Below are 16,836 nucleotides of genomic sequence, written 5' to 3'. Positions count from 1 at the left end.
CGACGAATCAGCGAGCGTGCGGAAAGGAAACAGCGAGGGTGGAGTTTGGTTGGCGCGCTGCCGCTTGAGCCGCTGTCACCTCATCACTCAAGATGCCGGCAGCCATGATGGAATGGGCCGCCGCCGCCGCCGGCAGCCATGATGGAATGGGCCGCCGCCGCCGCCACCTCATATCTCAAGACGCTCTCAGGCGCGTTCACCGCCAGATGTGCTTTGGGGAACTCTTGTTGCCAATCAGTCAGTCCCTCCTTCCACTTGAGTGGTGACGTAAAGATGCGTCAGGATGATCGTTACACTTTTGCGTTCTGGTGTCATTTTGTTTTATCGATTTAGAATTACTTCAGCGCTAATCATTCACTAAAGATGCTGCGTTTCTTTTAATGTATAATTTTTACAGTTTTGTTCTGAACTATCTGTACATTAAATCCACATATATTTTAATTACAAAAAGAAAAACAATGCAAATGAAAAATAGCAAGATACAGGCAACTAAAATGTAATACTAAAGAATTCAAAACCTAACAAATCAAAATATATGATTTCAAATGTTCTTTTTTAATTCAAAGGATAAAGAAATAATTTAATAATGCACATTGAAATGACTTCAATAATGAAGGAAAAGTTTTGTTTGAGTGCAGCCGGTTCCGAAAAAGGAGGAAAGAGTCAACGTCCGAGTCCATTTCTAGCCGCACGCGCGCTTGACGCTCACCGGACATCACGTGGTCACGCGCAGCACAAACTTGATCTGAGGAAACAGCACCCGCCGTCAATCAAAACGGCACCGAGCCCTCGAGACGACGCGAGAAGGAAAAACACACTTTGACTGACAGGTGAAAATTGAATTGGGATGAAAGTTGCTGCGGAAAAAGCGGAACCTGCATGTTGCAAAATGCTTCACCAAACTTTCTTGATGCTTCTTCGATCGCGACTTTTCAGTTCCTCCATATATGTCTTTTTTTTTGCATTGTGTCTGAAGTGGAAAAACATGACAAGCCTATTTTGGCGAGTAGAAAACTGCAACTGATCGGAAATGAAGAATTTTTGGGGCTGACAATGTGGCCCGATTTGAGTTCTTGGGTGATCTTTTCCTTCAGAATGTTTACAAGCTGGTCGGTGAGACGAACAATCGCCAAGTCCAAATGTTCAACTGCTCTCGAAGACACTTTTTGGAGTGTTTTAAAAGCTTATGGCGAGGAAAGCTAAAATAAACCAATCTATAAGAAAGAGCAACCAAAAGGGTCATCCCTTCCTGGCAAATCTGGTTTGTAAATGCAGAAGTTACAAACTTGCAAAAGCTTCACTTTCACTGCTTTGGCGGCTTGCAACGTGAAAGGCCGACAGCGCCCCCTTCAGGCCGATTGCTCGTCTGTCATTTCGTTTGTCTGACTCTTGACCCACAGGTGTCCGAATCCCCCCCAAAATTCTCATTCACAAAGCTTCAAGAATGCAGCCTTGACATTCTTCTCATTGAATTCAGCAAACGGGCTCCATTCAACTGAAAGCAAAGCATGTCAAAGTGCCGTTGGGTTTGGAATGTAAAGATCACAAAACCAATCCCAATCCCGTACGTTGAGGAACCCGTGGGTCGAGTCGCTCGTATGTCAAGGCACCAGGATGAAGTCAATTGAGAAAAATGGTCTCGTCTTAAATGGCAAAAAAGAAAACAGCTTTTAGATTTGATTGTTTTATTCAACATGAGGACAGAGTAAAAGGGGGAAGCAAGCGTCGACATTGCGATTTGCATCAGGCGACAGTGAGGATGACCCTCTCAGACTTCCTGCGCCGCTTCTTCTTGTCGGCCAGGCGTCCCGTAGCGTCGGTGAAGAACATCACTTCCTCCTTGCTCTCCAACTGGCGCTGGAGGAACTGCAGGGCGGCGCTGTTGAAGCCCATCACGTCCTGGATTGAGGGAGGAGAGAAGCATGACGACGACGACGACGATGACGACGACGCAATCCGTCGTGGCCTTACGCGGATGTCTTGCACTTTGGAGAGCGTGTTGGTGCGCAGGTCGTCAATGACGGGAAGGAGCTTCTGGCTCCCGCAGATCCGACCAAAATGAATTCTGAGGAGAGAACATTTAAGGCCTTTCAAATATGCTCAAGCGGGGCCGTGACTTTGTTGGTGGGGTGTGAAGGTGAAAGCCTCCCCGAGCGAAAATACTTTTTAATAATGTTTGAAATGGAATTGAAAAGCAACTTGACAATGTTGCCCGTCGTGTCCCACGCGGAGCAAAGTTGCTCAAGTGAAAAGTGCTTTTTTGGGAGTTTGTGCGGGACGTTCTCGAGTTGTGTGATCAGCACACGGCGCCACGCGACACTGAAAGCAGCCGCAGCCGTTTGACTGACTTGAGCAGGAAGAAGAGGCAGCGGCAAACCAGCTCCACCTCCAGGCCCTGCCGGACGAAGCCGTTGAAGAGCTCCAGCAGCTCGGGCACGTACGGGAACGGTAACACCAGCAGAGACACCTCCAGCTCGCTGACAAGACGCACAAAAAAAAAGAAAAGCAGGATTTTTATTGATTTCAAATCCTCAATTAAATGTCCAAACATTTCCATTTGATCTTTTCCGATTGCACTTCAAATTCTTTTTTGGAGAGTCGCACTCACCTGGAGCGAACTTTCTTGATGACGTCAAGTACGTAGCGGGACGGCTGCAAGTGCAACACACACAACATCAGTAACAACTTCCGGAAAATCCAGAATCCAAGCCACATTTTGCAAAGGTAACCGATAGAAGTAAATGGGTTGAGGTTTTGGCGGAGAAATTATTATTAGTCACACTTCAAATGTTGCCGGCAAAGCGCACAAAACAAGAAGCTTTGACGATGTGCACTTTTCCTTTCAGAAGAAGAAAAAAAAAAAAAAAAAAACTTACAGAAACGTTTCCAAAGGCGACCAGAATGGGATTTGGCTCAGGAAGCGCCAGCTGCAAATAAAACGAGAAAGCGTCAACAACATTCTGCCTTTACAAAGAGAACACTCCATCTGATGCCGCGGGACGTGAAAGCACGAGAAAATGCTCACCTCCTTTCCAGCTCGCTCGCAGGCGTATTTATGTTCCTCCATCTTCCTGTTCTCCCCGCGGAGGAGCTCCAGCGCCTCCATGATGCGCTCGGCCTGGTGGGCAAAACGGCGACGTCACGACAAAACGGCGACGTCGCGACAAAACGGCGACGTCGCGACAAAACGGCGACGTCGCGACAAAACGGCGACGTCACGTCACCATTTCGAATGCCAGACGTCATGCCGAGCAAAGTCAACTCACAGCTTTGACCGTCTCCACCGTTTTCTTGCCAGCCGCTGCGGCTTCGCCTGGAGTCTCTCCGGGCACCTGCGCAATGACCAAGCAAACGCGTGATTCACGACAGCACGTGAGATCGATTGCATTCGAACTGCTGGCGATGCTTGCAAAATTAGAGAAAGAGAGAAACACAAGTTAAGACTTGACAGCAAGCAAGTCAAATGGGGAAGTGAGCGCATGCTAACGTCTCACGTCATCAACGTCTCTCCGATCACCCATCGAATCGCCACTCGGAAACGCGGCACTGCGCTTCACCAAATCTTACCAAGAAGCTAACATGCAATCGAAGAGGACTGCAAGAGAATTCAAAGTAAGAGCAAGATGGCAACTTACCACTGGCGCGTCACCTTTGGCGAGGCTCTCCTCAAACTCCGCCTCTCGCTCCTGTCAAATGAGAAAGAAAATGGCAAGAAAGTTTGCGCAGAATATTGATGAGCATGCGTCGTCCATCTTGTTGCTCACCATCTCGCGTTCCTCCTCAAGGATGATGGGCTCCCTGGTCCTCTCCCACAAGCGCAGAGACTTGTCGTGGGACGCCGACACCAGATGGTCGCCGTTGGGGCTGATGCTCAGACACCACACTTCGCGATGGTGGCCCTTGAGGGAAATCAGTCGCAAGCCGGGATGAGTGGAAGAACCAAAATAAAAGCCCAAAACCATTTTGGACCACAGACTGACCGCCAAGGTCTGGATGTGTTCAAACTTGTCGGCGTCCCACTGCTTGATCTTCTTGTCCTTTCCCGCCGTGAAGAACAAATGCGTCTTGGGGACGAACTGCAGGAACATGACGCTGCACGCACAAGAAGCGACGTGACGCAAATCAGAAGCGCGTCGGAGCAAACGCAAACGCACTCGCGCGCGATCTCGCCGTGCTGCCGACCTGTCGTCGTGCGCAAACATGGAGCGGTGACAGTCGCCGAAGTCCAGGCCCCAGATCTTCACGTTGCGATCCGCCGAGCCCGTGGCGATCAGCTTGCTGTCCTGGGGAGGGAAAAAAAAAATGTAAAAATATCCAGCAACAAACTTGTGAAAAATAATTTGCACCAACATATTTTAAGTCAGTTACATCATTGTGGTAGAATTAAAAACAAATGCATCACATTGAAAAAAGCATACATGAAAATATGGTTGAGAAAAAAATAAAACCAGTTCAAATTAAAAAAAAAGTCCTTCAAACAAATGAATCGAAATTCAAGCAGCGGTCCAAATGCAAGCCTTTGATCACGTTGGCGACTCACGTGTGTGATGTCCAGACAAAGGACGGGCAGCTTGTGTCCGTACAGCGACAAGAAAAACTGCACCACACAAGACAAGAGAACAGAAGAAAAGAGTGAGTTCAAGCAGCGAGTGGAGGGAGCGCCTCATCTCCTCCCGCGCCCGTTTACCTTCAGCGTGTCCGTGTAGAAGACTTTGACGGTGCAGTCCAGCAAGGAGACGGCCAGCAGGCGGTGATCAGGAGAGAACTTCACGCACAGGACGTCTTCCTCCAGCTGCAACGTGCGCGTGTGCTTCAACGTCAGCCGCCTGCGCCACACGCACATCCATGAAAAACCAGACGCAAGAAAAGGAAAGAAGAGGCACAAAATGAAGGGGGGGGAGAACGTCCAATAAAAGAAGGAACAAAAAGAGAAACAGAAAAGAGGGGAGATTAAAAATGAGCACAATGAAAGCAAAATGAACAATGAAAAAGAAAATCAAAGCAAAAAAAAAAAATGGGTACAAAATATTGGGTCACTAAAATGCAATGTAATGTCGTGTCGGGCCACTAGGTGGTGCCAATTGTCTTTGAGCAATTAAGTTTTGCAACTTACTTGTGTCCGCCGGCCTCATCCTTCACCAGCTCAAAGTCCCACAACTTCACCGTCTTGTCTGCGCCTCCGCTCACAATGCCCCGCTACACACACGCACATTACGCTAGGTCATACATATACAGACTTTAGTGTTTAAACACGCTGAACAAAAATGTCACGGCAAACGGACAGCGCCATACGAGGAGTAGTTGAACGAGTGTAATGAGACACACTTCCGATATACGAGGTGTCAATTTTCATTTTCACCATCGGTGACATGTACGTATTGTTCACTGGCAAACTGAGAAAACGAGGGACCCAAAAAAGAAGGAAACGGGGGGCAAAAGGAGGAACAAAAATGATAAGGGAAAAGACCTAGAAAAATGGGTAAAAGAAAGACAAAGAAATTGCGTGAAAAAAGAAATACAATACAATTTTATTTGTTTGGCGCATTTGATAACAGCTGGAACGCTGACAAAGGAAACAAAAGGGGAACAAAGGACCAAATGAAAAAGCTAAAAAGGGGACGAGTAAAGAATGGAAGAAGGGAAGGAAGGAAACGGAACCTGGTCGGGCGCCAGGCAGAGGGACCAAAGGGCACCGTGGTGAGCGTCCAGCGTCTCCAGGAGGCTTCCCGACGCCAACTCGAAGATCTGCAGATTGCCACTCTGAGCAAAGCAAAAAAGCAAAAAGCTCAGCGAGAGGCGAACAACGGGGCCAAGCGTCAGAGCGTCAGAGCGTCAGAGCGTCAGAGCGTCAGAGCGTCACCTTGGTCCCCAGGATGATCTGCCTGTCCCCGGGCACAAAGAGCGAGCAGAGGGCGTACTCGCACGCCATGGTGCGCACCACCTGCAGCGTCGACCTGAAACGCCAAAGCACACTTTGAACTTTCACCGCCCGCTCCAGCCGACAAAAAAGAAAAGAAAAAAAAATACAAAACACACGTGACATTTCAGACGATTGGCGCGACCTGTTCCAGACTTTGACGGTGTCCCCGGACGCCGACAGCACAGCCAGGTTGTCGGAGCTGAAGGCCAGCGTGCGCACGTCGCTGCGATGGCCGCCCAGCGTGAGGCGCGACGTCTTGCTGGCCGCCGCCGCCTTGTCCGACACCTTCAGGCTGTACGTCTCCACCGTGTTGTTCTGCAGCAGCAGCGCCACCTTCAGCTCGCCGCCGCCGCCGCCGCACGACAGGCAGTCGGCCCACCTGGGGTGAGCAATCGGCCACTTCAGTCTGGCGTTGGGGCGGGTCACGTGATCCGCGTGCGCGACCTCACCTGATCTTGGAGGAGGCCTTGATGTTGCTCAGTCGGACGATCTCGTCCTTCAGGGTCCTCTCCACCTGCGGCTCCTCGTCCGAGTCGCCCGCCTCCGTTCTGAAGGAGGAAGGATCGCGATAGTCAGTCGAAGCGCTTCGCATGCTTAAAATAAGTGCCCAAAAAAATTCACAAATATTATTCAAACAAAGATTTGGGAGGAAAATTCTAATGCAAACATTACACTAAAAAAAATGCAAGCATTGGTAAGTTTTGTGCTAAAATACATTTGAGAACAATACACAAATTCGGAGAGAAAAAAAATTAAATGTTTTGGGACAAAATTCTGACATCCAAAATATACAAACACTTTTTTTTTCATTGAAGAAAGCAGCCAGAAATATTGTCTCTTTGACGCAACTTGAAATTTTTAACTTAACGTAAATGAATTTCTGGAGGCAAAACAAAGCAATCATTTTAAAAGATTGTCTTCATGATTTAGGGCAAATAATTCTTTCCGTTTAACCGGAAAGTTTTTACTTCATATGAAACATTTTGGAATACCGGAACAACCTACGCCGCCCTGCTGATTGGTAGTTGTCGTTATTAAAAAAATACAAAGTCAAACTTTGAAAGAATTATGCAAATCATGCTAAAAGTCATTCATTCAAATTAAATATTTGAGTTTGGTGCAGTGAAGATAAAAAAAATAAATAAATTGTTTTCAACCATCAGCATAAATTCCAACGCTTATTTGAAATGAGCAAACTAAACTTTTTCTACTATTGGGGGAAAAAAAAAAAAACGCATGAAAACTTTGTTGCGCGTTTTTCAGTGCGGCCAACTTACGTGACGGCTTTCATTTTGGCTTTCTTCAGCTTCTTGTTCATCTTCTTGCGCACTTGAGCTTCTGACTGCACGCTGAACACCTCCAGGATGGAGTCGTTGCCCTGAAGAGTCGCGGACAAAAATTCATTTGACATTTTCACACATCGACTCTGAACACCTCCCCGATGACCGAGATTTTCACGCCCGCCGGAGCTAATACAAATCAATAAACTTTCATTTTTGGACCGAATGCTATTTCTTTTGGGGCCCACTTCAGACTTTTCCTTCATGAACAGCAAAAATACGGTTATATATTTTCCAGTGTCAACTATTTTTTTTTTTGTGGTCAACGATTGCGTTTGTTTTCATTGAAGACGTTTCTCCACAGCAATTTCACACTCACGTGACAAGCGAAGAATCTGGCCGTGCTGTCGGCGGTCAGAGACACAACTCGGTCTCTGGCCTCGCGGAGGATGGAGCCTGCTTTCTTGCAAGTCAAAATACGCTAAAAGACGGCAAGAAACGGTCCAAATCAATTATGCGCTCCAATCATCAAGAAGGAGTCAACGTTCTCCTTACGTCTTCGGGACTCTCGGCGGCGTCTTGGTCATTCTCGTCGTCGTCCGCCAGCAGACTTTTGCCCTTCTTGACTTTGGGCTCGCCCTCAGCCTGCTCCTGGACGCCGCCATCGCACACGCACACGCACACGCCATCATCACGCAGCACAAGCCACGCAGAGTCGACTTTTCTTTTGGTGTCCCGGCTCACCTCGGGCAAGAAGCTGACGTCCCACGCTCGAAGCTCACTGTCGGCCGAGCCTGTCAGCAGCCGCCGCTCCCCGTTAAGAAAGGTCATGGCCCACACCTGATCACGCCATTCAAAATATGTCATGTATGAAATTAAATTAATGAAGTGCATTTCATAAAAAATATTTTTTTTTAAATGAAAACATGTTTGTAATTGTTTAACTTCCACTTAAAGTGACGGATGCCGAACACAGCTTGACTAAAACTGGGAGGCATCCCGGTGAAGTACGCCACAATTTGGGAATGGATTGTGGATGCTCAGGCCGCTAATATGTCAACTTGCACTGTTGGAGCTTTCACAAAAGCCGGCCTCATTTGCGATTCGGCATAAAAGTGGCCACAGAAAATCGAGTGAGGACGCTCACCTCACTGCGGTGGCCCACCAAGGTCTTGAAGCAATGCTGCGTGTCCAAGTCCCACCACTTGACAAAACTGTCCTTGGAACTGCCCACAAACACACACGTTCATATGAAGTGGATAAAACACCCCTGCTCTGCAAACAACTGCACGAATGTGGTTGCAAAAAGTCTGCACCCCTCTTATACAATAAGTGGGGGTGTGGCCAACCACATTCAAGCGGATGTTGAATGGGAACCAGCGCACACCTGCCACCTTCTGAATTGGCCCAAATAAAGTTCAGCTGTTCTAATAGGTATTGCGATGACGTGCTACCTGGTGACCAGAAGGTTTCTGTCTTTGAGGAAGAGCGCTTGCGTGACCTCGTCTTTGTGTCCCCGCAGTCGGTACAGGCCGCACTCATTGATGACGTCCCACACGATCACGTCTGTGTCCTGCAAGCGGAAATTAGGTCTTTCAATTCATCCTCACAATTGGGGAGAGGGGACACGGTGTGAGCAAGTCGGGTTTTCCGCGACTAAGAGGGCAAAGGTACTTCTTCATTCTTATCCAGCCGGTAGGCGGACTGACCTTGGAGCCGGTGACGAGTCTGCCCCCCAGCGCGTCGTAGCACACGGCCGTGACGGCCGACTTGTGTCCGTTGAAGCAGACGTTGCTCTCTCCGTTGATCAGACTGAAGAGCCGCACAGCGCCGTCCTCGTAGCCCACGGCCAAATGGACGCCGTCCGGCGACGGCCGCAGGAAGGTCACCTCATGTTTCTGGCCCGCAAGGATCAAAACCTACAGCAAGAAAGGAGAACACAAATAAGAGCAGGGAGGTTGAAAAAATAAATGAATTAAAATTGGAAAACAACAATCTAATTTTGTGCACTATTTTCCTGACATGTTACGGACCCAACAAGGAAATTAATTATTTTCTTCAATTTTCATTTGAGTTAAATGTTAACGAAAATATCAAAGAACACCCCTGCCTCATTTTGACACAGGAAACCCCCTGATATTGAAAAGCACACTTTTTTTCCATGCTCTCACTTTCTCCGCTTTGCGGGTGTCCCAGATGAAGACGTGCTCGCACGCCGCCACCGCCACATAGCGGCCACGCTCACTGCCGCGTAGATTGACGTAGCAGATGTTTGCTTTCTGGCTGCCGATCACGCCAAACACGGCGCCGGTCACATAGCGCAGGTACTGTTTGGTCAAGCCCATGATGCGCGGCCTCTACCTGGCGCCGAACCCTGTGGAAACAAATCACAAAGTGGGACCGTCCATTCTTATAGACTAATACACCCTCATGTGAGCAACACTTGTGTTGTCATTAATAATAGTTGTATAATAGTAATTAATTAGTAATTAATACCTTATTAGGTAGCCAAATGTCGCATTTTACGATCAAATGGTCTTAACAGCTAAATAATGCATTTCTGGGGGACCCAACCACGATCTGTGCACAAATAATGTGTACTCTGTAGAAGAGTTTTTAAACTTCATCTTGCAAACAATTCCAGAAAATGCATTTCCAGTTTTTAAATTCCGTGGGATAAGCTAGGCTAGCTTTCGCCGGAAATCGATCGTTTAATCCTACGACATCTCCCGACGGCGAGGAGACAAATCATCTCGCCGTCGAAGCGCTCCTTTGACTTCCTAACCCCGTCCGCCCGACTGAAACTGTACGAAAAATCGCACCACGCCACGCCACGCCACGGATGGACCCACGTGTCCACGTTACAGAGTCGATAGAGCATATAAAGTCACACCCAGTTGGTCATATGTTTGTCTAGGCTGTGAAGCAAGTTAAGTCCCAACGTTGTAATGAATGTCCTCAAAATGTGGGCCATTTTTATGTCTTACCCCAAAATGCGGTACAGCAAGCTTGTTTCCTCCGGTGTCACAGTGAGGGAAGTCGTTCAGACTGTATCAATCGAACATAGATTCACATCGATCTTGTCGACGCTCACGCTGAGCGACTTTTTTTCTCTCGCTCTTTAAACAAGTTATTTTTAGCATTATTAATTTCCCGATATCATTTATGAACAACATAAACGATGAACTGGAGTTTTAAATTAAGTGACTCTAAAAATCAGAAAAGTATGAGAAAAATCAAACCCGGAAGTGTTGAAACCACCAATCGCTGTAAACAAAAACAACCCGGAAGTGGTTTCCCCATTACCCATGTTGACTGTTGCGACTCATGGGTTAGCTTAGCATTGGATACTCGTGTCGTTCAGAGTTTTCGTTGTGTTTTGTCATCGTTTACTTATTTTGGTGGGCCAAAAATGTCTTCGAAAGTCAACAATAACGACCACAATATAAAAGGACAGTCTGCCGAACGTAAGGAGGAGCTAAACAAACAGGTACTCAACCTTCCACGTCAACTCAACAAGCCAATTAATATCAACTTTGCAGTTCATCAGGATTAAATTAATTGTACAATCGGAGCAATATTTTGTGGTAGATTCCCGCAGAAATGCAAATGCATTTAATTAATGAATTGGTTGATCACTAAAAGGCCAAATTTGTCCACAAAGAAAAAGTTATATTTTACCCGCAAAATACGTTTCAGTAAAATTGTACTTAACCTCAAAAATGCACCAACAGACCCTGCAATATGCTCACATAATCTTATATTTGCCTACACAATTGGAATCGTTAACCATAAGTTTAGTTTGGCCATAAAACGTATTGATTGGGCCAAGAAAGTTGAAGTTTTCCTACTTTTTGTTACTAAACATGTATCTACGCTCACATTTGAATTTTTAGATCAAGGAGCAAACTGTGGCTGTGGATGAGCTGTCCAATTTGAAGAAGGACAGAGTGAGTCTAACTACAGGAATGTACAGTATTGCATTCGGTCGTGACTGTAATATTTGAATTCATTTGATTTGTTTTGCCTTTAGAAAGTGTTTGTCCAGCAGAGGAACAGCAACATACTGTTCTTAGCAGACAGAGGGCAGACCTTGAGTTCTTGCAAGAGTAAGTTTATACCATTTGTTTCGTAACAAATGACCTGAAGTAGTGTCCGTAAAGTGAATGTATCTCTTGTCTGCAGAGAAGCTGGACAGTCTGACGAAGGAGTTACAGGACATGTGAAGTTGACCAATCCTGCAACAATGTGTGGCATCTTTTGTCTTGTGAGTCCAGCGCCGTCTCAATTCACGTGCGACAAAGCCACGTACGAACATTTAAAAAGAAGAGGCCCTGACTCCAGCGAGGATTTGATTGTCTCAGGCCCGGATCGTCCTTATCGCTGCTTTTTCTCGGCTCATGTTCTCCACATGAGAGGTGTCCTCACAACTCAGCCGCTCCAGGACTCTGCTGGCAACATCCTGGTCTGGAACGGGGAGGTCTTCGGCGGTTTACAAGTCCTCCCAACTGAGAACGACACTGCTGTTGTTCTGAGGCATTTGTCTTCTTGCAACAACCCGTCGGACATTTTGTCTGTCCTGTCCACCATTCGAGGTCCTTGGGGGTTTGTGTACTACCGCAAGAGCAAAGACTGCCTCTGGTTTGGGAGGGATTACTTTGGGCGAAGGAGTTTGCTGTGGAAGTATGACCAAACACGGAAAGCCTTGACACTCAGCTCTGTGGGAGCTCGCCTTGGTGAACTTGCTCAGTTGAACTCTTTAGAATCTCAGCAGTCCAGTACGAGTGCATCTGGCCAGTCCGATGTTTGTGGACCCGCTCTGCCCAGTCCTTGTAAACCTGGATCATGTGCATGGCAGGAGGTCCCCGCAGTCGGTGTGTACAGAATCGAGCTGAAATCAGTTGTCGAATCTGGATCACCGACAATCGAACTTTATCCCTGGGCTCAGGTTGGCGATGATCTGGTTCCTACTTGCTTGGAGACAACACAGCTTCCTGGCCCAGGCGGTTGCATCATAATAAGGAACCCCCTGGATCTGCTAAGATCACCTGTTGTTCCTCTGAATATGACATTGAACGAGCACCATGAAAATCCAGAGTCCAGTGTGGAGGATCTGGAAGAACTTCTGGACAAAATCGAAAAGGATAAAGCAGTCAAAGGTCTGATTGAGGCGCTCAGCGAGGCTGTCAGAAGACGCGTCCAGTCTTTGCCCGATGAATTACGGGTCGGCGACCATTCCAGCATCGCCATCCTTTTCTCAGGCGGGATCGACTCTATGATTCTGGCCATCTTGGCTCACCGTCACGTTCCCAACTGTCAATCGATAGATCTTCTTAATGTGGCTTTTCAACACAGGGAGGCTCAGAAAGAGTCTGCCCAGAGACAAAAACACAGTCAGACTAAGTCTGAAAGCCAAACATGCAACCCATTCGATGTCCCAGACAGAATCACGGGCAAATCTGGCCTGAAGGAACTACAAGCCTTGGCTCCGGAGCGGCGCTGGAACTTTGTGGAAGTGGACGTAACGCGAGAAGAGCTGCAACAAACGCGACGCCAGCGCATCCATCACTTGGTGCACCCACTGGACACCGTGCTGGATGACAACATCGGGTGCGCAGTGTGGTTCGCGGCCAGAGGCAAGGGGTTGCGGGCGCGGGAACACGACCGGACCGGCTTCACGTCTTCGGCCAAGGTAATTCGGTAGGCGCAAAAACGCAGTCATTTGATGCCAGCCTCCACTTGGCCGTGCATTGATTCCACACAAACAGGACCAGATCCTAATTCTTAGCCTTCATCCAGGTCATTCTGACAGGAATCGGCGCTGACGAGCAGCTGGCAGGTTACGCGAGACACAGAGTGAGGTTCAAGACATCCGGACACCAAGGACTGGTCCAAGAAATAGCCATGGAGCTCGGCAGGATCTCCTCCAGGAACTTGGGAAGGGACGACAGAGTGATTGCAGATCACGGAAAAGAGGCCAGGTTAGGCGTCTTTTAGCCCGTCAGTTTGACACTTGTGGTTCCGGTTGCATGATGCACTGAGCAGGTCCGCTAGGGACCAACGGACCTGAAATGCTGAGCAAGTCCACAAGGGCTGATCTCTTGCCACTTGAGAATCTGGTCAGTTAGGCACTGATGAACTTGGTCATTAGCTGAGCTGACCAGGTCCACCAGTACCGGACGAGCCCGGTCCACAAAAGTTGACCTCTGCCAAACCTTGCAGACTTTCCATTTACATGACAACTGGCTGGGTTATTTTTGCATTGATGTTTGATGTCAGCATCCATAAAGAGTAAACGTACTGTACTTTATTGATTTTTTTTTGTGCATAATTTGTTAGTCATGATGGTGGTACTTGGAGAGCAAAGACATTTTGAAAGTGGTACTTGGTGTAAAACGTGACATAAAACAGTATTAAAAAATGTGTCTCACCCGTTAGGTTCCCGTACCTGGACGAGAGCTTGGTGAGCTACCTGAACTCTCTGCCCATGCGCGACAAGGCCGACCTGTCGCTCCCGCGGGGCGTCGGCGAGAAACTACTGCTGAGGCTGGCCGCCCGCCGGCTGGGCTTCGGGATGTCCGCCGTCCTGCCTAAGAGGGCCATGCAGTTCGGTTCGCGCATCGCCAAGATGGAGAACGGCCGCGAAAAGGCGTCGGACCGCTGCGGCAGGCTGCTCGCCGAGTAGGCGCAAGGATTGGCCGTTTGCAATGCTTTCGTCGTGTCCGTGGATCAAGTCAGTCAATAAAATCTGGAAAGATGCGCTTTGCGCTTTCGCTACATCATGTACGTGTGCACGTCGTGGAGTTTGTCTTTGAAATACCGGTCGCAGTCCATGTAGGATTGCAAGTTGCCCACGTCGAAACGCCCACAAATCTCGTGTACATACACGGGTTTTCTGTCAAAGAAAAAATAAATAAATACAAATCTGTTTGTACTGCCTGACAATACTTAAAAAAAAGCACACATTTGTCAATAAAATGATTCATTTATTTTGATAATACTTGATAGATTTATATGCATTTTAGCATTATTGTGAATAATTGATTATTTAATGTTATTTGGCAATAAGGTTATTTGCTCAAATTAAATTCACATTCTTACTTGATCAATATGACAAGATTTATATTTAGTAGATTGAGGAATCATGAATGAATACGCGTTCATAAACATTACAGTTCGGAAAAAGGCGTGGATGAATATTTATACTTAACGTGAAAAAAATTCAAGAGTGCTTGGCTCCCTTTGAAAGGTGTTCTATGAAGCCAAGATATGACCCATTTCTTACTATAGTAAATATTAATACCCTTATTAAAGGTCATATATTGATTAGATATTAAAAGCCCCCTTGGTGCCACAGAAATCTACGATATTTATTGATCATGATTATTGAATATTTGTAATTGATTCTGATGAATATGAATGATCATTAAATTGCAAAGTGTCCTCGAGTTACTCGAATAGTGCGATGCAAATCTTGTTTTGTACGTATACAATTAAGAAATTAGGTATTCAATCAAATTGTCAGTGACGATTATTAAATATCAGCAACCTTGAGTCTGGCAACGCTCCAAAGTAAATCTTTCGTATTATGTGTCGTCTACCTTAAAATGAGCCACGACACAAAGTTTCCGGGGGCGTCTTTTTCTTGAATGGCAGCATCCTGGCATGATGGAAATATTCATAGAAATAATAACGATTGTTGATCGGAGGCAGCGGGGACGTTTCGCCTTACCTTCTTTTCCAGGAGGAAGGCGTCCAAAAGAGGGAGGCTCTTCTTCGACAACACGTAGAAACAAGGACTCTGGGAGGAAGCGTTAATAACAGAAAACAAGAAAGCAACGGTGGCGAATTTAAATCAAGCAGCAACAACAAACTCTTTTTGGACAACTCAAGGGCTCTCTGAAAAAGAAATGCAGCCCCTGGAGCCACGTCCACATAAAAAAAATGACATTTGGGAGTCCTGTTGATCATGAGTAGATTCACAAAAAAGGCCTCACAAAGTCGTCCCTAAAATGTGGCCATTTTGGTTTGAACAAAGCATTTTAGGATTCATTTTCAAAATATGGCCTGGGGTCTTTCTGAAGGAATTCAGCCATCTAAAAACAAGAAATGCACTAAACAGGAGGGCTAAAACACGTTTGAACTGAACTTACCGCTCTTCTTGATGTTGTCTCTGTTGGCAACGGCTTCTCCTTCATACACACGGCTCGAAGCTCATTATCCACTTCCACTATTCCGTATTTGGGAGTTTCTACACAACAAACAAGCGAGAGAAAAAAGACAATTGTTTCCATAGAAAGAAGTACAGCAAACTCCCAATCCTCACCGTCATCTCTGCACTCGTAGGACAGCAGCACATTGTTGTCCTCACATTCCGCTTGGAGTTCAAAAAACCTGGACTGGATCTGAGCGAGGCTGAAGTCCTCTTTGAAGAGCGTGTCACTAGTTCCAACGCAACAACAACAAAATAAATCAACAGTTAAACGTCCGCTGAGCGAAATGTTGTTCTTAAATGATATGAGCTCACCCTCCGATCACCATGACATGGTCCTGGATTTGAAAATGCTTCACTGCCAGCTGGAGGCAAGCCACGGCACCAAGACGCTCCTGGTCATTAAAAAAAAGAAAAGGCCACAAGGTCAGCTTCAAATAGTCATAAAAATCTAAAAAAGTCTGGATTTCACTTGGATGCCAGTGGCGCTTTTATGTTCCAGTTTCCATATTATGTCATCAACAGGTGTAAAAAAAATAAAATAAAAAAAATAATGTACATTTACATCATTGTTCGTGGTCTGGTCGCAGACAATCTTGACGTTTGGGAACTGTGAGGCCCATTCTTGAAATGCAGACAGGTAAAGTGCGTTGCTCTGTGGAAAGAGAGAGGGTAAAATAAGTCACCATTTTAACACCCGTTTCATTGATGGACACCAAATATATATATAGGTTTGATCGCTCAGCTTGTACTTGGTCGGTTATGTCTGCACAACAACAAAAACTGGCTTCATACAACCAGCGGACTCATTCTGAGGGAGCAAAGTCCATTTTTTCTTGTCGTTTCGAAAGTGAGCCTCGATTGTTCCTCTGTTACTCACCACGACGTATATTCCGTCCAGCCAGTCGGAGGCGGTCAGTGCTCGGATCCAGTGGCTGAGGAGCTCGCAGTTCCCGACCGGCATCAGCGGCTTGGCGACGCCGACCAGGTGAGCGAAGCGCCGGCTTCTGTCTGCCGCCACGTCCCGCTGGAGTCTGGTCCCGTAGCCGGCGGCGAGGATGACCGCCTTCATCGCTTTTCAGTGGCTCACCCTCACTGTTAGTATGGCGACGATGTAATATTTGGGATGAAACAAAAGGCGTCAAGTTGACTGTCTAAGCAGCAGCGAAGCTTAAGAGCGACGCCATCGGACTGACAGAGTAAGAGTGCGCCATTTCCGGGTTGCGTGTCACGTGTTGCTCCAAAAACCACGCCTCTTGCGGGAGCAATTTGGTATCGAGATTGGAATACGTTCACACTGCTTCTTCTGCTACCACCTCTGCCAGAGAATACATTGCTACTTTGCATTACTACGACGAGCTCATCCAACTACTACCGCCATGATTAATACTCTAACTTCCTACAACGAACACGTCCTTCTACGA

The 16,836-nt window shown here is 46.9% G+C and overlaps 4 protein-coding genes across 6 annotated transcripts; 2 read left to right on the top strand and 2 right to left on the bottom strand.

The window, feature by feature from the left end:
• Nucleotides 1-1,674: 1,674 nt before the first annotated feature.
• Nucleotides 1,675-10,320, bottom strand: wdr3 (WD repeat domain 3). Of its 3 annotated transcripts, none has more exons than XM_088315578.1 (27): nucleotides 10,188-10,320; nucleotides 9,372-9,574; nucleotides 8,910-9,119; nucleotides 8,655-8,773; nucleotides 8,348-8,426; nucleotides 7,945-8,040; nucleotides 7,756-7,851; nucleotides 7,580-7,681; nucleotides 7,198-7,298; nucleotides 6,370-6,468; nucleotides 6,063-6,299; nucleotides 5,861-5,954; nucleotides 5,659-5,760; nucleotides 5,114-5,196; nucleotides 4,688-4,826; nucleotides 4,541-4,597; nucleotides 4,183-4,283; nucleotides 3,981-4,092; nucleotides 3,765-3,899; nucleotides 3,636-3,686; nucleotides 3,267-3,332; nucleotides 3,026-3,118; nucleotides 2,877-2,927; nucleotides 2,609-2,652; nucleotides 2,349-2,477; nucleotides 1,972-2,065; nucleotides 1,675-1,899 (listed from the first exon to the last, which is right to left on the bottom strand). In XM_088315578.1, exons 2-27 carry the CDS (start codon nucleotides 9,543-9,545, stop codon nucleotides 1,744-1,746), a joined length of 2,820 nt encoding a protein of 939 aa, XP_088171704.1. In that variant the 5' UTR covers nucleotides 9,546-9,574; nucleotides 10,188-10,320; the 3' UTR covers nucleotides 1,675-1,743. The 3 variants fall into 3 exon arrangements, 2 of the variants coding, with proteins under 2 accessions (XP_088171704.1, XP_088171705.1); XM_088315579.1 differs by lacking the exon at nucleotides 10,188-10,320 and adding an exon at nucleotides 9,697-10,145; XR_015846533.1 differs by lacking the exons at nucleotides 1,675-1,899; nucleotides 1,972-2,065; nucleotides 2,349-2,477; nucleotides 2,609-2,652; nucleotides 2,877-2,927 and having other exon boundaries at nucleotides 3,041-3,141; nucleotides 3,199-3,332.
• Nucleotides 10,321-10,495: 175 nt separating this feature from the next.
• Nucleotides 10,496-11,534, top strand: asdurf (ASNSD1 upstream open reading frame). The gene is made up of 4 exons (XM_088315588.1): nucleotides 10,496-10,690; nucleotides 11,097-11,150; nucleotides 11,234-11,309; nucleotides 11,386-11,534. The coding sequence occupies exons 1-4, from the start codon at nucleotides 10,613-10,615 to the stop codon at nucleotides 11,424-11,426; spliced, it is 249 nt and encodes an 82-aa protein (XP_088171714.1). The 5' UTR covers nucleotides 10,496-10,612; the 3' UTR covers nucleotides 11,427-11,534.
• asnsd1 (asparagine synthetase domain containing 1) lies at nucleotides 11,447-14,128 on the top strand. The gene is made up of 3 exons (XM_088315580.1): nucleotides 11,447-12,892; nucleotides 13,000-13,181; nucleotides 13,639-14,128. The coding sequence occupies exons 1-3, from the start codon at nucleotides 11,447-11,449 to the stop codon at nucleotides 13,883-13,885; spliced, it is 1,875 nt and encodes a 624-aa protein (XP_088171706.1). The 3' UTR covers nucleotides 13,886-14,128.
• Nucleotides 13,493-16,694, bottom strand: LOC148323935 (uncharacterized). Its single transcript, XM_088315586.1, has 8 exons — nucleotides 16,293-16,694; nucleotides 15,978-16,067; nucleotides 15,728-15,807; nucleotides 15,527-15,642; nucleotides 15,354-15,451; nucleotides 14,933-15,001; nucleotides 14,802-14,860; nucleotides 13,493-14,095 (listed from the first exon to the last, which is right to left on the bottom strand). Exons 1-8 carry the CDS (start codon nucleotides 16,482-16,484, stop codon nucleotides 13,975-13,977), a joined length of 825 nt encoding a protein of 274 aa, XP_088171712.1. The 5' UTR covers nucleotides 16,485-16,694; the 3' UTR covers nucleotides 13,493-13,974.
• Nucleotides 16,695-16,836: the final 142 nt, after the last annotated feature.

This window comes from Idiotropiscis lumnitzeri, chromosome 14 (assembly GCF_059441095.1).
Source record: "Idiotropiscis lumnitzeri isolate Australia: NSW breed Sydney's pygmy pipehorse chromosome 14, RoL_Ilum_1.0, whole genome shotgun sequence".
Taxonomy (NCBI): Eukaryota; Metazoa; Chordata; class Actinopteri; order Syngnathiformes; family Syngnathidae; genus Idiotropiscis; species Idiotropiscis lumnitzeri.
Note: the sequence above shows the minus strand (reverse complement) of the source record. Positions and strands in the feature narration are given on the sequence as shown.